The 23,647-nt window shown below is 39.3% G+C and overlaps 1 protein-coding gene across 1 annotated transcript; it reads right to left on the reverse strand.

The window, feature by feature from the left end:
- Positions 1 to 12,233: 12,233 nt before the first annotated feature.
- si:dkey-32e6.3 lies at positions 12,234 to 23,647 on the reverse strand. Its single transcript, XM_048606491.1, has 5 exons — positions 23,212 to 23,647; positions 20,860 to 21,245; positions 18,911 to 19,071; positions 18,413 to 18,545; positions 12,234 to 13,927 (listed from the first exon to the last, which is right to left on the reverse strand). The coding sequence occupies exons 1-5, from the start codon at positions 23,435 to 23,437 to the stop codon at positions 13,757 to 13,759; spliced, it is 1,077 nt and encodes a 358-aa protein (XP_048462448.1). The 5' UTR covers positions 23,438 to 23,647; the 3' UTR covers positions 12,234 to 13,756.

A 23,647-nucleotide genomic window follows, 5' to 3' on the forward strand; every position in this document is an offset into this window, starting at 1 on the left:
GGGTCGGCAGCTTTCACCAGTTCCCTCTGGGAACTATCAGCGGAGTGCCACGTCTAGCCCGGAACAGCAGCAGTTTGGTAGCGGGGTTCCGGATCGATGCTCGGATTGAGTCAGGCTGCGGGTTGAGAGCCGGATTCGCTCCATTCCCTGTCGCTGCTCTCCGGCTCGGCCAGCCCCTCCGCCAGGATTTGTTCGCAGCTCGGAGACCACGCCGGGCGCCGCTGCTGATCGTTTCGCTTTCTCTGTGTCTGTGTTGTTGATATCTTTCTCTGCTCTTGATTTTTTCCCTCTCTCGATTTTTTTCTCTCTGCTGTTCTCTCTCTCTGTCTGCTGTTGATTTCTCTCTCTCTGCTGTTAATTTCTTTCTGTCTGCTGTAAATTTCTTTCTCTCTCTGCTGTTGATTTCTCTCTTCTGCTTTTTCCTCCCCTCTCTTTGCAGTTGATTTCCCTCTCTCTCTGCTCTTGGTTTCACTCTATCCCTGCTACGCTTTCGCTAATATTTCCCCGCAGCTTGCAGCGCCGAGTCTTGGGGCATGTGCTCGTCACTACTTTCTGCTGGGTTCCTGATTTCTCGCTGAACTCCTGTTGCCTGTTAACCCTATCGACGGATTTCTGTTGTTTCACGTTTTCCTTCAGTTCCTTTCACGATGTGCCATCCAACTCTCATTGTTCATGTTTTGCAGGTCTCGCTCTCTTGTCGAGGAATCAACAAAAAATCTTAAAATAAAGCAAAATCAGATTAACCCTTTGAGACTCTCGATCACCCCCTACCGGGTTTTCTGAGTTTTCGCCAGTTGTCTGCAGTGTACACCTCCAGCCAGCTGAATATGAGCTCAAGAATTCCGAATTTGGATGAGAAAAGCAAATTCAAACCCCACCTGAAGTCAACTTTTCCCCTCCGGGAGGAAATAATGATCATAACACAGGGTGTTGCCTCACTGTTTACAGGCGCGATCTCCCGCTAACTAAGCATTCCGTTGACCACCACCTCCCCTTGTCTTCCCCTTAGTTCAAGTGAAAATGCTGGAAAACACGCCGCAGAGACGGTCAAGAAAAATAATTGGGTTGAAAACAAACAAAAAATGCTGGAGATCACAGCGGGCCAGAGCAGCTCTGATGAAGAGTCATCTAGACTCGAAACGTTAGCTTGCTCTCTCTCCACAGATGCTGCCTTGACCCACTGTGATCTCCAGCATTTTTTGTTTTCAGTTCAGATTCCAGCATCTGCAGTAATTCGCTGCTACAAAATAACAGGGTTTCAGGTCACCTGGAAGATATCAGCCCAGAGTTGGGGTGGGGGTGGTTGTGATGTGCCATGTGTCCTCCTTGATTAAACTTTTCTCCTCATTCCCAAGCAGTAAAAGTTGCTGGGGGGTGAACTGCTCACAAAGGTAAGAGACAATCTGGGTCCCTGGTAACAACAGGATCAAACAGTCTGGAGGAATATAGGGAGGTAGGCAGCTCCTTCAAGCCTGTTCCATCAGTCAACACAATGATGTTCTTACAAAACCTAATTTAAAGGATTAAGAAAGAAACAGCAAAGACAGAAAAGAAAATTGAGTGAATTAGAATCCGATTAGGAACAAACAGATTTAAGGAAAAGGAGAAAGGACAGGAGACAAAAATCAGAATCAACAAAGAAAAAATTAATGTAAAAATCCAAAATATCTCAGGATATAACAATCTGCCACCTAGTGGAACAAAATTTCACAACCTCAAATTCTTTCATGAAGGCTGGGTGTCACTGACAGGGTCAACATTTGGTTGCCTATCCCTAACTGCCCTCAGGAAGGTGGTAATAATTTGGATTTTAAACCACAGTACTGTTGGAAAGGGAGTTCCAGAAGCCTGACCCACTGGATGAGCGGTGATGCAGTTCAAAGTCAAGTGTATGGCTTGGAGGGGAACTTGCAGATGGTGTTGGTGTTCCCATGCATCTGTTGCTGTCTTCTTTCTGGGTAGAGGCCATGGGTTTGGAAAGTAGTGTCAAAGAAGGCTTAATGAGTTGCTGCAGTGCATCTTGTATTTGGTACACACTGCTGTCACTGTGCATTAGTAGTGGAGGAGGGAATATTTAAGATGAGCTGTGTGGCACCATTCAAAGTGCTGTTTTGTCCTGGATGATGTCTGACTTCTTGAGTGCTTTTAGAGCCTTACATATCCAGGCAAGTGAGGAGCATTCCGTTCACACTCCTGACTTGTGCCTTGTAGATGTTGTACAAACTTTGTGAGCCAGGAGGTGAGTTACACTCTGCAGAATTCCCAGCATCTGTCCTGCTTTTTTAGCCATTATATATGTAACTGGTCCAGTTCAGTTTCTGTTGATGTTGAGGAATTCAGCAAAGATAAGGCCATTGAATGTTAAAGGAAAATGATTAGGTTCTCTTTTCATGAGATGGTCATTGCCTGACACTTGCAGCTTATTAGAACAGCTTATTGGGTGGCTTGGTGGCTCAGTGGTTAGCACTGCTGCCTCCCAGTACTAGGCACCTGGGTTCAATTCCCAACCCTTGGCTGACTGTCTGTGTGGAATTTGCATGTTCTCTGTGTCTGTGTGGTTCCCCTTCGGGTGCTCTGGTTTCCTCCCACAGACCAAAGATGTGCAGGCTAGGTGGATTACCCATTATAAATATAGGGTAGTGGGTGAGTCTGAGTTGGATGCCCTTCAGAGGGTCTGTGTGGACTCAATGGGCCAAATGGCCTGCTTCCAGACTGCAGGGATTCTAAGAAACAAATGTGAATATTGTCCAAATCTTTCTAAATGCTGGTATGGACTCCTTCAGTATCTGAGGAGTCACAAATAATGCAGGAGACAGTACAATCATCAATAAATGCCCCCACATCTGAATTTATGAGGGAGGGTCACTGATGAAATAGTTGAATATGTTTGGGCCTTGGACTACTGTACCAGTGTCCTAGAACTGAGATAATTGATCGTCAATGACCACAGCCATCTTCCTTTGTGTATAGTTATGACTCCAAGCAATAGAGACTACCTTTTCTGAACTGGGGTTTTCAGTGTCATTGCAAGCACATAAATCTCCTGATGAAATAGGTACTCACACTGTTAAGTACTAGCTTTGCTTTACTTGGATGAATTTCAAAAGCAATTTGTATGCAAATACAGCAACTTCTTGAATCTCACTGGGAGGTTGATGGTGAACTGCCATTTTTCAGAGACTAACAGCAGAGTGACAGTTCAAATCTCAGTCCCGACCGGAAATGTCAACTTTCCTGCTCCCCTGATGCTGCCTGGCCTGCTGTGTTCCTCCAGCTCCATACTGTGTTGTCACTTCACAGGGTGTCTTCTTCTACACAAGTTGCTACATGCTTTCACATTGCAACAAATCTCTCCCCAGAGTTTGGAAGCTATATTCAAAAACCATAGTTTTTATTTCCTATAAAACTAAAGCGACTACACTTCTGAAGTTCTTCAGTGATTGTAAAGTGCTTGGAGTTGCCCAGAGATCATGATAAGATGCTTTACAAATATCTGTATTCCCTTCTTTTACTGTCCAGTCTCAGGTCTGTCTACTAACTATATGTTCACTTACTCAAATGTCCCCAGAATGCTGACCAGAATGTATAATGTGGGTGTAACCAAATTATTTAACACTTTAATGCCACAAGACAAAACTGAAATCTTGTATGCCAACACCTTACGGAATGTTAGCTATATCAAATATATTCCATCTGTCTTGATACTTTCAAGGAAAGGATGTGAAAAAATACCAACCATGAGAAGAATTGGGATATGTATAGCCATAATTGAATAATCATATTACAAATGATAGTCCACCCCTGCTCTGACCATGTTCCCTGTTAAATAGAACAGGAATAGGTTATTATTGTTCACTCACAAGTTCTCAAGTATAAGGATAACATTTCCGTCAAAGCAAATTTTGGAAAATCCTGACTCCATCAGTAAAATTGCATGCACTACAACATTTGCAACAGCCCAAGAAAAGAACACACATATTTCAGCAGTAGCTTACATCTTTCTCTGCTGGCTAAGTTTATTTGCAGCTCTAACCCAGAAACAGTTATATCCACTTTCAGTCTCAAGTACAGCCAGGACACGCTCCTGAATATGTGACATTTAATTTCCCTAAACAGCCATTCTAAATAAAAACTTAATTAAGAGAAAATTTATATTTCAAACTTCCAGGCACGAAACATGTGAGGCGAGCTTTTTTCAAAATTGAAAATTAAGCTGCATGCAGCATTCAGGAATTCAGTCTATGTCTTCATTTGAGTTCAATTTGAAATTCGCTCATAGCTACAGATTATATGTTAGTACAGTAAATTGCTATGCATATATTAACCAGTTCTAAGGTCAGGCAGTTGTGCCCTCTAGTGTTCAACTGGGAAATGGAGAAGAAGGAGAATGTGTCCTGTTTAGTTTTGTTAGTAGCTCTTTACGGATTGTGTCATTATGACAAAATGAGGCTATTATGACAAAATGAGGCATAGTACCCGACCCACAATTCAAATCCTATTTTAGCTATGAAGATTACAGCTAAAATATCAGACAGTCACAACCCACTTATTCCCTGTGTCCAAAGTTGGAAATGAAAAACATTACCAAGTTCTTTAACTATGGAATTTTAGAAAAGCATTGCTTTAATTTTAATCTCTAGCCATTCACAATATTTCAGAAATTCATAGTTTAATGTAGTTCTCCAAATGTTTGCCAAGAAAATGTGGCTCAACATTTGAAACATTGGTTTGAGCCACCTCTTTCATTCTTTCCACAGACTCACTGAAAATGTCACTTCTCTTGGAACTATCATGATGTGGAGTGTAAACAATGAAGATCCTCAGCTTTTTTTTCTTATTCATTAACAGGATGAGGATGTTACTGGCTAGGCAGCATTTATTGTCCATCCCTAATTGCCCAGAGTCAACCACATTGCTGTGGGCCTGGAGTCACATGTAGGCCAGACCAGGTAAGGATAGCAGTTTCCTTCCCTAAAGGGCATTAATGAACCAGGTGGGTTTTTCCTGACAATTGATAATGGATTAATGGTCATCATTAGATTTGTAATTTCAGATATTTTTATTGAATTCAAATTTCAGCATCTGCCATGGTGGGATTTGAACCTAGATCCCCAGAATGTTGTCTGGGTGTCTGGATCACCAGTCCAGCAATAATACCACTAGGCCATTGCCTCCCTGGCAACACTGGTGTCCCTTTAAACTTCTTAAATATTCACTGCAATATATTACCAATGATATTCAACAATTTCTCAATTGTACTGTGGTTTCTATTCAAGGGTTTCTGTTATGTAATTCAACTCATCCATATATGGAGTCACATGAAGTACATAATGGAGTTAATGTCTTACACAGTCCTGCCATCAGAGATGCAGCTATGTCTATGGAAGGAAAGTGGCATAAAGTAATTCTAACACTATTTTGATCAAAGCTGGTGGGATCGCACAATATGCTCAAAATGTTCTGCTGTCTGAAGTGGATGGGGGACATGTCAATAAGGCACAGTTGTTTCCCAAGAAGGTGGACTTATTATTTATGTTACTATTGTGAAGCACCAGTTAAAGGAGCTACCTAAAATGAAGACCTGGCCTTCAATTGACAAACAAATTCAAAAATGTGTTACATATTGTTATCTCTATACTTTCATTTCCTTCTGAAAGCTCTAAATCCCTAAAAGGTGCTTGTCAGTCATTAGAACTAGTTCCACAGAAATTGATCCTAAGAATATCCAGATATTGTATGGACAATTGCTATTTGTAAGAGATGAACTTTGTAATCTCAATTCAGTGTAATTGTTACAAATTCATCTGTTGTCATTCTATACCATTGTACAAATCCTGGAATTCTTAGCCAGCAATCATAGATTGTATAAAATATTTATCAGAGCATTCATTTCAGCTGCAAAAAATTGTAAACACCCAATTCAAATCAGCAAAACCTCTCAAAAACATAGGAGGGAATGTGAGCATATATTAAGCCCAACATATTTATGCACAACACCGGCATTGGGATTGCTTCTATTTCAACTGCACTCTTGCAAATTCATCAGTTTAAATCTTCATTTCTGGGTGCTTGGAAGACTATAAGATATAGAATGAAAAGATCTTTTATTTAAGGGATCATACGTTAATTGAGAAATCTAATTATTAAAAGGCAAATACAAAATGTGAAAAAAAGTTGAGAAAGGAATTAGAGTTGATACGGTGTGAAGCTGGAGGAATACAGCAAGTCAGGCAGCATCAGAGGAGCATGAAAGTTGACGTTTCAGGTCAGGACCCTTCATCCTGCTCTTCTGATGCTGCCTGACCTGCTGTGTTCCTCCAGTTCCACACTGTAACAACTTCTACTTCCAGCATTTGCAGTTCCAGCTATTTCCTAGTTGCTGAGAAAGGAATTTGAATGTTATTCTGATATCCCAATAACTGATTGTTGTGGTACATCACAATCAATGAATGGATTTAATTGGAGTTTTCAGGAAAGTATAAGTCATGATTGGTTATTGTTAACCAATTTTCAATTATTGCCTAGAAATAAATATAACTATAAAACCAAAATGGAACAGTCACAAAACATGGAAAGATTGTTATCTCAATGGTACTACCAAGTGATCCTCTTTTCTAAGATGAATTAAATACAAAAGTCAATCACATAAACTCAACTTTTATTTGTAACTGATTTGTAAAAGATTGAGGAAAGGTGTCTCAAATGAGTTTCCAAAACAATCCAATTACAGGACCTAACCATTTAGACATGTATCATTCAAAACTGAACTGCTGATTTAAAAACAATTTCAGCCTTCATGCAGGAACAGTATTGTTCCCAATAATTGTGTAGCATGATGCAGCTGCTATTCATTTAGCAGGATAAATCACCATTCATATCCGTGTTTCTGAATAAAATGGTCATTAATTCATAGTTGTAGAGGTAATGTTATTTCTTGTGTATCCAAAATGATCTTCATTTATCCAGCAGGATAAGGGTTTAAAGTTACTACTGACTTTCTAAAACTGCATGAAGTGTCTATTCAGGATGGAAATACATGCAACTGCTCTTCACATTAATTGGTATTTCATGGAAAGACTGTCAATACAATGCAGTAATGGGTAAATATTCATGCCAAACACTACTCAACTCTATTACTTTACTGTACAAATGGTAATAATTACACAAATTATGTTTCCCAACAGAATAAATACATTTTTTAAAATATGAAGATTTATAGACAAAATTATTCAACTTAATCACTTTGAAGTTATCCTGCATATTCATACAGATCAAAAAATTGCCATTTCATTTGTAAGACACTCTATTTTTGTGTATATAAAAGATTAGGGTTTGCTTCAATTTTTATAATTTAAGTCTCTCATTAAGTCAAAATTGTGGCAGTTGATTACAAATGAATTCCATGACGGGTTTGAGATGAATAGTGAACAAAATGGTGCAATCACACAGCCTTGCTTGATTCTAGTCAGGATACAACAGAGTTTAGACCCCAATACAGAGCAAAGCACAGTTACTGTAATAGTCATGCAAGGGTCACAGCATTGTACCAAACTTTGTTTGACTGCCAAGTTTCTGGAGAACATTCCAAAGGGCTTAATGGTTGATGGAGTCAAAGCCTTCCAGAGATCAATAACAGCTCTATGGAGTAGCTGGATTGCTCCAGACACCTTTATTGGACATCTTGAATGTCGATGGTTCCTTTGGATAGCTGGAAATCACATTGGGTCTATAGAAGGATGTTGTTTTTGACAGATAGGAAACAGATCAGAAGGGTACATCTGAGAATTTTCCCAAGAGTGAATAGAGAGAGATATGCCTCTATAGCTGCAACAAATCAATTTAATGAAGAATAGTGTTGGTATTGTGGAATTTGAGAGGTTTTCGTAAAAGTTATGGAAGTTTGAGTGAGATTTTACGACCACCAGCTTTATAGAGCTTGGCACAAAGTTTGTTCTGAGCTTGTTATTATTCATCTGATGGATAGGCTTTTCTAAGTGATGGCAATACACCCACATTTGATCTCTCAAGCTGTTAAGGGATGGTTTTGCCCTACTATTGACTTCCAGTTGAGAAGTTTGAGTTGTATTGCTTCTAATGATCTTGGATGGCTATATTGTCTTTGGGAAGATTATTGCTGTCTGAAAAGGGAGGAAGATTATTCGATTTTGGTCCATAAATGGTCTTGGTAAACTGGAAAAGCTGAATATGCTGGGCAGGTTGGCATAGCATTGGAAGTTGTTGGCCTTCCCTACCCACAAAGTATTCTTGTTGATACATATGATCTGAACTTTGAGTTGTAGGATAAATATAAAGTGTTCAGAACTGCATTGCTCTCTCAATCCTAATACCTACCCACTAGAAGTGAAAATGGACTTGATGCAATTACTAAATATGGATCAGATAAATATAATGCATCATCATGTACAGACTACTAAGGGTTTAATAGAAAATCTCTGCATATTTACAAACTGGCTGTTCAATTTTTATAAATTGATCCGACCTATAAAGGTTGGGTGTTGTCTAGGTCAGAATTCTGTTGCCAGTAATGATACCATGTTTAAGCAGATGTTTTTGCCTCAATTTTACCTGATCAAATGACAACAAAACAGGTGCTAAAAGCAATAACTTTTATTTATATAGAACCTTTAATGAATGGGGCAAGGTGATGGTATGGTGGTGATGCCACTGGACTAGTAATCCAGAGATCCAGAATAACCATCTGCGAACATGGTTTTGAAATTCCACCTTGGCAGCTGGTAAAATTTAAATTCAATTAACAATTCTGGAATGTAAGTTAGCTTCAGCAATGGAACTATCATCAATTGTTATAATAGTGCCCTTTTAGGAGGGAAGTCTGACATTTTTATCTGGTCAACTTGCACATGACTCCAGGCCCACAGCAGTGTGGCTAACTCTCAACTGCCCTCTGAAATTGTCTATCAAGTTCAAAGGCAATTAGGGATAGGTATCAAAAACCTTGCCAGTGATAGCTATGCCCCATGTAAGGACAAAGAAAAAAATCTTGCCAAGGTGCTCCATAGGAACATATTACGTCAATATGTAACACTTAATTTCATAAGGAGAAATTAGAATATATGGCCAAAGGTTGGTAAAAGAGGTATATTTAAGGAAGATCTGAAAGCGAGGTGAAGAGGGTTAGAGAGTGAATTCCACAGTTGAGGACAAAGGTACAACCAAAAATAGTAGAGCAGTTAAAACCAGGGATGCTCATGAAATCAAAATAAGAGGTGTGTTGATATCTTAGAAGGTTATGGAAGGTTGATTTTTTTCTAATAAAGGGCAATGTAGGCCTGTGGGGAAAGGTGTGATGGGTGAACAGGACTTGGTGTAAATAAGGGCACAGGCAACAGTTTTGTTTCACCCCAGGTTTGATGAGAGTAGACTGTGGGAGACCTGCCAGCAGTGCATAAGAAAAGTCAAGTCAGCTCTTAACAAAGATACGGCTAATATAGTGTACATAATACAGCAGTAAATAAGCTGACACAGGGATAGAGTGGGACACTACTACAGAAGTGGAAATTGGTGGCCTGAATGACAGAATGATCATGTGGTGAGTTCACTTTGTGGACAAATATGACAGCAAGTTGCGAACAATCTGATTCAGACAAGTTGCCAGGAACATGGATGGAGTCAATGTAGGGAAGAGTTTCTTATGTGAATCAAAGGCAATGGTTTCCATCTTCCAATAGTAAATTGGAGAACTTTTTTGTGCATCCAATACTGGATGTTGGACAAGCTGCCTAATAATTTTTAGCAAGTGTGTGAGTGTGTCCAGAAAAGTTAGTAAGGTTGAGCTTATATGAAAATTGATGCCATGTTTTTAGACTATGGTGCTAAAGGACAGTTTATAGATAATAAATTGGAGGACCAAGGATAGTGCACTAGAAATAATGTGCAGGAATAGGAAGAAAAGCCAATGTAGGTGGCTGTGATTAGATAGACAAAAATGGAACTTAGGTGAGTGCAGTCAAAGTTCCCTTATGCTGCAACACAAGTGCTGCAACACATGCCTTGCATGTCAACCCCTCTTATATACCATGTGTGTGTGGCAGCACAGAACAATTTAAAAGGCCTGTGTACTTACATGGGACAGCAACACACTACAAAAGAAAATTTGAGAGGCCATTGGTGCAGTCCCACCCAGCTGGTTGACAGAGGAAATGTGGTGGACGAGGGGGATTTGGTCAACCTTATCAAAGGATGTTGACAGGGTGAGCATATGGATGGATATGATGACCAATATCAAGCTAATAGTCCTAAGTTTCGTTGTCTCGCTTATTTCTTTCCTGAGTACCATATTACATTTTTTACCTTCCAATCCATTGGGTCTATTCCAGAACCTCAAGAATTTTGGTAGATTACAACCAGTACATTTGCAGCCACCTCTTAAAGAACCCTAGGATGCAGGCCATTTGCTCCAGAGAATTTGCTGACTCTCAATCCCACTAATTTCTCTAGTACATTTGCTGTAATACGTTGTATGAGAACAAGGTTACTCTCAGCATATATTAGACCCTTGGTTCTTCATTATTTGTGGTATGATTCTGTGTCGTCTACTCTAAAGAGATATACAAATTATTTGTTTAATGTATCTGCCATTTTCTAATTCCACATTATAACTTCTGTCTCATTTCTAGGTCATCCACATTTACTTTTGCCACTTTCTTCCTTTCACATATTTATAGAATATCTTACAATCTGGTTTTAGAATTTTTGCTAATTACCTCTCCTAATTTTCTGACTACTTAACATTTTTTTGGTATCTGATTGAATCATGGCCCACCTCCTTCATGGCCTGGGAAGATTCCGCTCTGGAACCCGCTGAAACCAAATTAAAGCCTTTTGTATATGAAATCTGTAACACTGTCATGGATATATGAGGTGAGGAGAAGTTACACTCATGTTTGCACTTAAATTGTGAGAGCTTTTCCAAATATAAGGCAAGCTCAATTGTCTATGTTTTACAGCACAGAGGCAAAAATTATAAAAAAGCTAAGTGGTATTACATTACATGTGGAAGGTAATTAAAAATCTCTCAAACTCCTCCTTAAATTTGCTCAACATCTTGGCATCCACTGTACTCTGGGGAAATGAATTCCACAGATTCACAGACCTTTGAGAAAAGTAATTTCTCCTCTTCTGTTTTAAATCTGCTACCTGCTATCCCTTATCCTAAAACTACAAACTCTCATTCTATGATGCCCCACAAAAGGAAACATCCTCACTATATCAACTTTGTTAATCACCTTTAGCATCTTAAATTCTTCAATTAGATCTCTCATTCTTCTAAGCTGTAGATGCAATGTTGGATTATAGATACGAGGATAACATGGTGATTATGATACGTTGATTACTGATTGGGTGTGTAATATTTGAACAACTGTAGAAACTATGATCATGAACATGTTCAAACACAGTATTGTATCTCCACTGATAAACAAAACTGTGATTTTATGAGAAATTTATTATTGATTCAATAAGGCAGATTGTAACTGCCAGTCAACATTATATAGTGTCAAAGAAATCATCCTGGACTCAAAATGTTAACTCTATTTTTCTCTCCAAAGATGTTGCCTAAACTGCTGAGTTTCTCCAGCACTTCCTGTTTTTACTTCAGATTTCCAGTATCCAGCAGTATTTTGATTTTATATTACATTTGTAAGGAAAAGAATTTCTCCTAGAATGGCTAGGAACATTGATGGAAGATTGATAAAGCAGCTTTCCTTCAGAAGTTTCAATAATTACTATTGGTTTAGAATTTGGAAAGGATAGACAATGTACATATAGCACAGCTTTCCCTGCAATATGCTATTGCCATGGCAGGCATTATTAAGCTACTTTGGCAATTACATCTTCCCTATGTTCATGGAAGACATGAGGGTAAGTACAAGTATGTAGGAGTAATAATTTTCTGGAATCAAACTCTGTATACTTTTGATGTCAGCATAGATATGAGAGTCAAGTTCTGTAAGACTGGCCACCAAGATAGGGTGTTGTGAGCATCCAAGTGGCAGTCACTCACTTTGAGCCTATTAGAACAAGTGAACAACTCACAGATGAAGTCTGGTACAAGCCATCAGCTAGGTGTATGCCCCTGAGCACCAAGTATCCTTTGCAACATTACAATAGCTGCCATTTCATCTAAGGTGCAGCATTGAAGTGCACTGTAAGTGGATCAGAGATTTGCCATGAGGGTTTTTAGCAGCTGACACATTAGATCCCAATATCCGTGGACTATGGGTGCATTTGGCAAGTGGCCATGGAGTATGCACTGACAGGCTGGTGCCTGGTTTCCAACATATAGGTTCTTTGAAGCAAGTTGTCAAATGAGTGTTCTGACTTCTTTATTGAGAATGTTTAGCATGCAGTTTGCTAGCAAGCAATAATTCCCCTTAACAGGCAACTTACTGCTCTGTAGGGAGAATCTCACCTCATCGTCCAGAACGTGGTAAAAAGTTTCTTCCGGTGCCCAAGATAGGTCTTATCTAACTTCTTGCATTATTCTGTTACATTTCTCGCTGGATTGTTCAGCTCCCTCTAAGATCCTATGTTTTATCCCAGTGGAAAGTGACATATCCCAATGTTAAGTTGGTGCTTATATCCTGTACTTTTGGGTTCAGGAACCATTATTTCTAGGCCTGGTTTTAAGACACATTCTGTTGCCATCAGCCTATGAAGCAAGTGGAGGATAAAATTCAGATAATGTACCTTAAGCAACTGTAATGTTTGTATGTCCTGTACTCTCCTGTCAGTTTTAGTCTAATGCAAGTAACAGATACAGCATGGCTGCTTCTAAAACACACCTAGTAGAAGTTCAACAAAATAATGAGTTTTAAAAGGGGAACTAAGAGTTTTAGGAGCTCATTCATAATGTGTATAATATAGTAGAAAGAGCCTGGACTACCTGTATGTCTCATAGCCCCATTGTTGCCCAGATAGTACTGATTTGAAGTATCATTTGTTAGTTGCTGGGTTTGAAAGTTGGTGAGGATTTTAGAATTAATAATGAACTACGAATTAAAAATAATGGTGTGATTGATGTGTAAGTGAACAATCAGAAAGGGATTTTTCTTCATCCTCAAGTATGGGACTGTAAGATACCCCAATTACTACATATATGTATATTAAGTTTATTCTCTATGTATAAAGTTTATGGTTTCTTTTTAACATAATAAAATGTTTAAAAATAGCCAATTTCCACAATACCTTAGTGTTTGATTTGTCAGTGTACAATCTACCGGACACCTTGGTTCAGGTTGTGTGAAATTTGTGTTCCTTGCTTTGTCTCCACAGACACATTGGGAATCAGTGAATCAAGGCAGTTTTGAAATAAAAAAAATAGAACAATGGAATAACAGCTGGTATTAGTCATTTTGAAAGAATACATTGTTTCTATAGGTTTTATGATATGTTTCTCTGTACATTCACTCCTTACAGTTATCATAAGTGTCTGGACTTGGTTCGATACAAATGAACAAGACTTGTTGCAAACAATGTTCTGATGTGCGAATCGAGCTTATTACAATTTCCACAGTAACCATAAATAATAGATCATTTCTCAAACTAATACATCACTGTGATTATTTCTTTACAACTCATCCAATTTATCTGTCGTCTTCACTTTTGTCCCAAATATAAACAAATTTACATACAGCTTTATTATCCAGTTTCATTTTCAAACAAGCCCTGAGTTTTTCACCTATCTCAGCCTGATAATATATTAGGTAGGATATCTTCAATCTGAAAGTGCAGTGTATTTACTGTAATTTTCTTCACATTGTTGAACACATTTGATGAAGTAACTCCGGTCACGAATGGCTCTGAGAAGGTCTGTCTGAACGAGACAAATATCATACAACTCTGAGGTTGCCGCAGTTCTGGTTCCAGCACCATCCTTCACAAAAACCTGTTTATTTATTAAACAAAAGAAGAATAGGTGATTTGAAAGTTGTGCAGAGTTTGGTACAGGTAAATTTCAACAAATAATTGCTATCAATAAGTGAAATACAATAATTCATTAAAAACCAAAAGAATTGTGGATGCTGGAAATCAGAAACAAAAACAGAAATTGCTGGAAAAGCTCAGCAGGTCTGGCAACATCTGTGGAGAGAAATCAGAGTTAAGTTTTCAGGTCCAGTGACCCTTCTTTAGAACTGACCGTAGCTAGGAAAATGTTTGTTTTTAAGCAGAACTCAGGGTGGAAGGAGGGGTTCTGGAGTAAACGATAGGTGGAAATAGAGCCTAAAGAGATAGAAGGACAGTTGGATAGACAAAGGAGTGGAAAACAGTCAGCCTAGGAGAAAAAAAAGACAATCTACTAATGGGGATTATTAGTGGCGAACAATGGGTTGTGTGTAATAGCAGACCATATCATAACAAGGCCTGGTGTGTGGGGCCTGAGATAAGGACATTGGAGAAGGCGCCTCAAGCATTAAAATTGTTGAACTTAATATGGAGTCCAGAAGGCTGTAGAATTCACAAGTGGAAAATGAGATGCTGTTCTTCCAGCTTGCGCTCTACTGGAGCACTGTGACAGCCACTCCATTCATTGGTAACAACTTCTACCAATCTCTCCAACTTTTCACATAAGACAAGTATTAAATGCAACATGAATTGTATACTTTTAGGGATCAAGACTTCTCCAAAGGGCATAGATTAATTTCTATGCATTTAGGGTAAGTGAAAGAGATTTAATGATTCACACAAGTTAGCAAAAAGCAAAGTACTGCAGATGTTAGAAATAAAAATCAGAATATATAGGAAGTATTCAGCAGGGAACATCTGTGGTGCAAGAAGCAGATGCCCAAACTGGAAGATAGCTGTTACAGCATTAGACCCCAAAAGATGTGTGATGGCACCACTCGGTAATTTTGATGCTCAAGTTCCCAGGAAGTTAAAACTTCCACTGGGCAATTATCCAGCTTCTGGGACCCTTCAAAAAAAAAAAAGTCCCTTACAGTGTGAGACAGTCACAAACTTCAGGGGGTTCTAACTTGCTTACCTTGTAGTCCATATTGAAAAATGAGGTGTTGTTCCTCAAACTTGCCACAGTGCCACAGGCTAAAGGCAGGGAGGTCAGCACGTTAGAAAGGTCGGGAATTAAATGGCAGGTCAGTGGAAGCTTGGGGGCATATTTGTGGAGTAAACAGAACTATTCTACAAGGTGGTTTACCAAATCTTTGTTTCTTCTCTCCAATATGGAGCAGACCACAAATCATTCCTGGTCAGCATTACTGAAAATTGGTGTCTTCGTTTACCATAGCAACAATCAGCCACCAATGTCCAAGATCAGAAATGACTTTCCTGATCACCTTAAGAATGGCTGGGTTAGGGGAGATTGAAAAAAAAAATAGAGTGGCTTGTGTGTCTGCAAGGGTTTTATGTATCTAGGCTTTCTCTGTCAGAAAAAATGAGTGGGAGGACACTGGAATTGGAACATAACTGGATTTCCTATAATATTCCTTACGACCTTGAATATTTGAGAATGGAACTTAGTTCAAAAACTGTCTAAATAACAAATCCTGGAAATTGTAACTGGTACAATGAGGTCAATTAGAGGTACAGGTTCTAAACGACAAATTATTCTATCTAAGGTAGCATTTCATCTGTATCTTTGGTTTTGTAAATTACATAAATGGAAAGACATTCAATCAGTACGCGTGCATAAATTCTAGTAATCAATTTACTGTGACTGGATGCTTGCAAACGCTAACTTAGCATAGTGCAGATTGGATGGTAGGAGTTGAAGTATTCTACAGAAAGAATCCTTATAAAAGTCCTTTCTGTTAAACACAAGTGTTCATTGTTATTGACCATTCACCAACATATTGCCAGTATGAAGTTATCAATGATCCAAAACAAGCATGAAAAGTTGAATGCTTATTTAAACCGCTTGAGCACAAGTGCAAATTTGAATAGAACAGAAATCAAGGTACTATAAGCCTTTCACATTATGTGCTAAAACAATTTTTTTAGCAGCATTTTCTGGTTTAATGTATTCTAATTTTTCTAAAACTTTTCTGAAAAGTTAATGAACAGCAATGACGATGACTCAAGGATGATCATGCGGGACATTGATAGGATTAATGTTAGGTGTCTTTTCCCCAGGATGGGAGATTTCAAGACTAGGGGAAAAATTTTTAAGGTGAGAGATGAGAGATTTAAACAAGACATGGAGGGGCAAATTTTCTACACAGAGGGTGGTTCGTGTATGGAATGAACTTCCGGACGAAGTGGTGGATGTGGCCACAGTTACAATGTTTAAAAAAAGACATTTGGATAAGTACATGAATAGGAAACGTTTGGAGAATTATGGGCCAAGAGCAGGCAGGTGGGACTAGTTTAGTTTGGGATTATTTTCAATATTGACTGGATGGACTGAAGGGTACTTTCTGTGCTGTATGACTCTAATGACTCCTTCATCCAGGATGCTAAGTAGTGAACAGAACTCATTGTAGAAAGGTGATTATAAGCAGGGATAAAACAGATAAAATATTGAGAACTATAGGTAACTAGATGCAAAATGATTATTTAATTTGGATGATGACGAGTGCAGTATTAGAGGAAACAGGTTAAAAATAAACCAGTCCCAGACTTGACTCAAAATTAGAACATTGATTTATTCACTATTGTGTTGAATGAAAGGCAGCGATTTCAGGCAAAAGCTAAAATACAAATATCTGAACTGAAAACTGAAGGTTATAGCTTTAACCAAATCAAAATGGAACTTTTATGATCAACTAAATGTTGGCACAGAAACTATGGCAGTCCTCAATATTCAAACAAAGCCATTAAGAATTTAGAAAAGCAAAATCATTTGTCTAATATTGGGTTAAATTTTTGCCAAGGAGCTGGGAAACAACAGCCAAGTTTGACTTTTGCTCAGAAGCCCACCTCTGATGGAAATCTGTTTAAAGCTGTTATTTTCATGGGAAGTTGGGGTGGGGTTCAGTACACCCTTAATACAAATCAAAGTGGTTTCCTTGACCAATTAGAGCCAGCTTGAAAAGGAATGATGAATACATCAAGCGTGAAATTCACTTTGGTTTATATATTCCAAAGCAGCTATTATGAAGGCTGCTGGCTATCCTGAAAGAGAATTGCAGTTTGTGTAGAAACCTTTCACCGCTGCAAAGGGATGTGAAATCATGGATGGAACAGGAGGACTGGCACATAGGGCAGGGTTGCTCCCCTGTTCATTGATGGAGACCTGGATCTCATGTTGGAAGCTGGAGGAGGAGGAAGAGGAGGCTACCTTTGGTGACCACACAGATCAAGCTCCAGATGGCCATAGCCAACAGTGGCAAAGGTGAGACAAGGAGAACTCAGTTACAGTGTTTCATGAATTTAATGACCTCATATGTTCTGCTAAAGGGAATGCCCCCAACATACTGAGTACATCCCAGGACTTGCACTAACCAGCAGAAACACCACCAGAGCAGTCTCAGAATGCATGCTGCTTCTAAACTAGAACTGTACAACCAGGGCACTCAGTGGGTCCTCAGAATTGCTTACAGCTAGAGGGTTCCCGAGAGCTTTTACCACTGAGACATATAGCTGTAAAAGAACAGGAGAGAAGGCACCCAAAAGGTGGGAGGGATGGTGGGCACCCTTCCTCTATCGAACAGCCATGGAGCAAACAACAATGGAGATCACAAGAATGTGGGTGAGGAGGAATTCGTGCCTGGCAAAACAAAAACTCCTGGTTAACCCAGTGACTGCACAGGGAAAATTGTTGATTGAAGAAGTAGAGGTGCACTGACTAGCACTTAGAAGTCTCAACATTACAGAGGTTTCTAATCTCCTAGGTGAGATCTCATCATCTCTTCAAGTGCAGATTTCCAACCCATGACACACTTTTTCCCTCTAGAAGGAGCAGCTTGGTCACACTTTATAAATGCACCATCTATCCTCACAGGTACTTTCCCATGTGCAGCCTTGCATGTGTGTAGATACCGTGGCAGAAGATGATGATCACATCAATAGTTTGCAGCTGGAGGTGCCAGAGGCAGAGGGATCTGTAGTCAACTCCCAAGTAGGGAGTTCATACACAATTCTGTTCAGCTGGATACAGATTCAGGATTCAGGATTCAGGGTTCACAGAAAATATGGTCCTACCTTGCACAGCAGCAAGAAATATGCTCCCCCATGTCAATGTTCACTGAGATAGTTCAGATTCTGCACCAACCTGTTTTTCCAAAGAACTAGCCTGTTTTTCAAAGAACTAATTACATGGTATAGACCACACAAAACTAGCAGCACAATGAAATCTACAGAGAAGACATGCAAGTTACATGGTCACAGATTTGGTTTTAGAAATGAATTTTGTCAGTTTGCTGCAGAATCCAGTCATTGACATAAATTCTAAATCAATATCCTAGTAATGTTGTACCTGTGGATGAACAATGCTCTCAGCATCATTCAGGCGGATATTGTCATCTATAAAGATATGTTGTATTCCAGTTTCAGAAGGATCAATCCAGAATGGTTTACCACCTTCATTTGAGAAGCTATTCTGAGACCACCTGAAAAAATTAAGAAAATGAGACACTTTTTCAAAATCGATGAAGCAATTTTCTAATACTTGGGATTATGCTTCTGCACAATAACAAATTTGGTGACTAGTCACAGTTAGGAAGTTCAGTATGAGATTATTTGAAGGGATCCCCACCATTTCCTAATAATAGCAAACTGTTAACATGCTGATTATACGGGTGTTAGGATTGTTTTCGTGAATAATGAATTGTAGAAATCAATCCATTTTTTCAAATCTGCAAATTAAAATTTGAGTAAAGTATTTGGGAACTAAACAATTCTTTTTGATTTTGCTATTGTAAATGCTATTGTATTCCTTAAAATTTGCAGTGGACAATTAACTTCCAAGACTCACCAGTCAAAATGATCCTGAAAACCTACAATTCCTTCCAATGAAGAGAAATAGTTATACAGAGCTCTAGCACCTGATTGTGTAGAAATCCGCTCAGATCCCGAGGTCAACACAACATTATTTTTGTTACAACGGATTTTACCCGGTGCTATTCTCAATGGAAGCTAAAGGAAAAAAAAAACGGACATCTGTTAGTTAATGATTTACAAAAGCCTTTCATCTTAGATTGGAAGAATCATATGCTGTCAGCTGTTACAAAAATCTAACTGTATCTCTAAACATTAAATTGTTCATGAAACAAAACTAGACTAAAACAGAACACAGTAGACCAGTCAACCTAGGTGAAGGGAACAGAAAAGGTAATGCTTCAAGTGCAGCTCTCTATTTGGACAAAGGATTCAGATCACAAACATTAACTTAACTGTTAGCTCCAAAAATGCCAATCACCAAATCCACTGTTTCAAATTTCCAATTAACAGTATCTGCAGTATTTACCTTTCATTTGGAACAACCAAGTTATTTATAGTTATATTACAGTGTTTAAACATATCCACACATAAAAGGACACCTTTTAATCTTTCAACAGTTATTAAATACCTTTTCCTGTCTAATTCATTATTATTCACTTCAAATTCCATTATGCAAAAAGCATAAGTAGATGACCCATATTTGGCTTTCCCCAAGGTTCCACCTGAGCTAACTACGAGGTGGTGCTTAACAGTAATCTGGGTTAACTTGACTGACTGTTTTTCTTTTCCTCCTGGTAGGAAAGTAACAAGTTCAAGGTGAAAATATTAATACATGCACAAGGAACAAGAGTAGGCCACTCAGCCCTTTCAGCCTGCTCTGCCACTCGATTTTGATTTTAACTTCAACTTCAAATTCCTGCATATCCCTAGTATACTTTCATTCACTTGGTAATCAAGTATTTATTCTACTTCTGCCTCTGCGCCCACTGCCTTTTGAGGAAGGGAACTCCAAAGACTCAACCCTCTGAGAGAAAAATGCTTGCTCATCTGTTTTAAATGGGCACCTCCCTCAATGTTAACTAATAACACTTAGTTCTAGATTCTCCCAACCGAGGAAACATCCTTTCCACAATCACCTGGTCAAGTCCCCTCAGGATTTTATATGTTTCAATTAAGTCACCAACTCCAAGTTTACAGGCCTAACCTGTCTGGCCTTCTTCTTGTGCCAAGATTCAGAACTGTAGAAGCAGAGTTTAGTGTCCCCTCCACACTGTAGGCAAGTTCCACGGTGTGAGGAGTGGGAGGGTGTGGGTTTGGGATCCTATCGTTACCGCACATTAAGTCCAAGGTAGACTTGTGGGTCACCTATTAGCCTGGACAAACTGAAGGTCTTAATTAGGCAATTAATGCCTACTTAAGGGTCTCCTCCTGCTACCTCTGGTTAACTCACCACATGGAGAGACTGACAAGCAAACCCTATTAGGTTTGGAAGAATGGGACCCTGTTCAGAGTGACACCCATGTCTTTCCTCTGCTCTTTCTTCACCCACCCCTACCTTTCCTTGTTGTAAGGATTTATTGATAAACCCAAGTGAGGGCCTAAGCATGTTACTGGCAACAACAACTGACACTAGAGAGCTTCTGGCTTCTGACTGACAACTCTCAAGAGTGAGATTCCCATCCTGTGGGGGGAGACACAGCGACCAAATGTTCCAGCGGAGGCAAGAGTCACGGCAGCAGGGTTTCTGCTACTAATTAGGTACTTCATTCCTTGAGGGGTCCCAGTATTCGCAACATTGGGGAGGTACCTTCAGATTTGGTTGTCAGGCCCCTTCTGACCCTTACTAAATTCTGTCCAATATACAGGATTCATGTTGTTTGGTTCAGAAAAATATCAGAATGAATAAGCACTATAGTTTATTGGACCAATCTTAAAAAAAATTCCAGTGTTTATGCAGATATCTGAAAATTAAGTTTTGCTTACATGTTTCATTTGAAGATTTTGATACTGAGGATGTTGACCTGACAGGGTGATCTGAATGGTCTTTAATGTTCTACACAAATCCGACCCAAAGGTTCGAAGTACTATGGCAAATTCTCTGCCTTGTGATGACAAACAATCAATTAACTCAAAGAAAGCTGGCAGGATCTGATGGTACTCTTTGCCATCTTCATCAGTCATAGACAGAAGCTCATTGTGGGGACCCATCCATTCTACTTTCTGTAGGTGGTCAATAAAAATCTTTTTAAAGAGGGAACCATCACCAGTCTCTGTGAAATCCAATGGCCTCCCGAACTGCGAATAATAGCTCACAGCACCATCACAGGGTGGGTTCAAGGAAGGTACTTTACTCAGCCATTCCCACTTTCCTGAAACATAATTCACATTGTAATCAGCTTAACCTATATCACATTGCTAGTGGTTCTGATAAAGGCATTGTGATGGTAACAATGTCAAACAGGGTAAATACAGAGAAACTATTACTTCTAGTGGAGAACTAACAAAACAAAAGCTGTGTGACTTCAAAATTACCATTAGGTAGGTTAGGATGAAATAAAGAGGCACATCGTCACAAGAAGCATCATGGAAAAGTTGAAATGTTCTTACCTTAAAATATTCTTGGGGCTAACTCAAGTGAAAATGTCAAAACTGAAACTAAAATGTTTTTGTTATGCAAAGCCCATGTGGTACATGGAACCAAGGGCAAAAGAGTAACTAGGGAGAGAATAGGGCCCTGTAAAGATCAACAAGGTCATCTATGTGTGGAACCATAGAAGATGGGTGAGATACTAAATGAGTATCTCATGTCAGTATTTACTGTGGAGAAGGACATGGAAGCTAGAGAACTTGGGGAAATGAATAGTGATGTCTTGAAAAGTGTCCATATTACAGGAGAGAAGGTGCTGGATATCTTAAAACGTGTAAAGGTGGATAAATCCCTAGAACCTGATCAAGTGTATTCCAGAACTTTGTGGGATTATTATTTATTTATTCCTAGAGTCACAGAGTCATAGAGATATGCAGCACGGACACAGACCCTTCGGTCCAACTTGTCTACATCAACCAAATACCCCAAATACTCTAGTCCCATTTGCCAGCATTTGGTCCATATCCCTCTAAACCATTCCTATCCATATTCCCATCCAGATGCCTTTTAAATGCTGTAATTGTACAAGCCTCCTCATTCCATACACGCATCACCTTCCACAAGAAAAAGTTGCCCCTTAGGTCCCTTTTAAATCTTTCCCCTCTCAGCTTAAACCTGTGCCCTCTAGGTTTGGATTCTTCCACTCGAGGGAAAAGACCTTGTCTGTTTATCGATCCACACCCCTCATGGTTTTATAGAACAAAAAAAACAAAAGAAGCACAGCACAGGAACAGGCCCTCCAAGCCTGTGCTGATCATCATGCCCTAACTAAATCTAAAAAACAAACCTTCTGCACTTATTCGGTCCGTATCCCTCTATTTTCTCCCTCCTCGTTTAACCATTTGGGTGCCTCTTAAATGTTGTCAACGTGCCCACTTCCACCACCTCTTCTGGCAGTGCATTCCAGGCTCCTGTTTGCGAAAGACATTTCATGGCCCCTTTTAGCCTAATTCCTCTATAAGATCACCTCTCAGCCTCTTAAACTCCAGGGAAAACAGCTCCAGCCTTATCAGCCTCTCCCTATAGCTCAAGCCCTCCAACCCTGGCAACATCCTTGTAAATCTTTTCTGAACCCTTTCAAATTTCACAACATTCTTCTTATAGCAGGGAGACAAGAATTGCATGCAGTATTCCAAAAGTGGTCTAACCAATGTCCTGTAAAGCTGCAACATGATCTCCCAACTCCTATGCTCAATGCACTGACCAGTAAAGGCAAGCATACCAAACACCTTCTTCACTATCCTGGTCTACCTGTGACTCCACTTTCAAGGAACTATGAACCTGCACTCCATGATCTCTTTGTTCAGCAACACTCCCCAGGAACTTACCATTAAGTGTATAAGTTCTGCCCTGATTTGCCTTTCCAAAATGCAGCACCTCACACTTATCCAAATTAAACTCCATCTGCCACTCCTCAGCCCATTGGCCCATCTGATCAAGATCCCATTGTAGTCTGAGGTAACCTTCTTCGCTGTCCACTACACCTCCAATTTTAGTGTCATCTGCAAACTTACTAACCATACCTTCTATGTTCACATTCAAATTGTTAAATATTATTTAATTATTATATTTTTTATTTTCCTTCCAGGTTATTTTGTTGGATTGTTAACGTCAACACTGAACTATAACCACTTCCCTAGCCAAACAAAGTTGAAATATTTTTGTTATGGTTTAATACGATTTCTTACCTTCCTGATTGATCCGGCCCCAAGTAACAGTGGTTAGAAAGGAACTGAGCGCTCTCCGGGGCCCTTGTCTGGTAACTGTATCAAACAGCAGAACTGTGTTATTTAAATCCAAGTGCACAATCAGTTTTGACCTACTACAATTTAAAGTTTTGGGAATCTCGGTGATCATTTGGGTGGAAACAGATTCCACTCTTTCAGTATCTTGATCTGGATGAAGCAATGCCATTTGTAATTTCAGGACTGGATGACGTAGAAGTCAATTATCCTGTCAGAACGGCACTGTTACTTGTAGGCATTGTCGCCATGTAAATTCTGTGTGTTTTTGGTCACAAGGGATTCATTCGTCAAACTTCTGCTTTCAGCAATATCTCAGAGATATGGATTATGAAGTAGACTGGTTGGGCCTCAAAGACCTTCAGGAAAAAAGATGAAAATT

This window comes from Rhincodon typus, chromosome 16 (genome assembly GCF_021869965.1).
Source record: "Rhincodon typus isolate 14 chromosome 16, sRhiTyp1.1, whole genome shotgun sequence".
Classification (NCBI taxonomy): Eukaryota; Metazoa; Chordata; class Chondrichthyes; order Orectolobiformes; family Rhincodontidae; genus Rhincodon; species Rhincodon typus.

What these genes read in the sequence shown, in the direction of transcription:
- si:dkey-32e6.3 (XM_048606491.1), bottom strand. Translation starts at nt 23,437, where the DNA reads ATGGCATTGCTTCATCCAGATCAAGATACTGAAAGAGTGGAATCTGTT. An exon ending in GGGCCGGATCAATCAGGAAG is followed by an intron (nt 21,246 to 23,211) that starts GTAAGAAATCGT and finishes ATTATGTTTCAG; the next exon opens with GAAAGTGGGAATGGCTGAGT. An exon ending in TTTCAGGATCATTTTGACTG is followed by an intron (nt 18,546 to 18,910) that starts GTGAGTCTTGGA and finishes TAATTTTTTCAG; the next exon opens with GTGGTCTCAGAATAGCTTCT.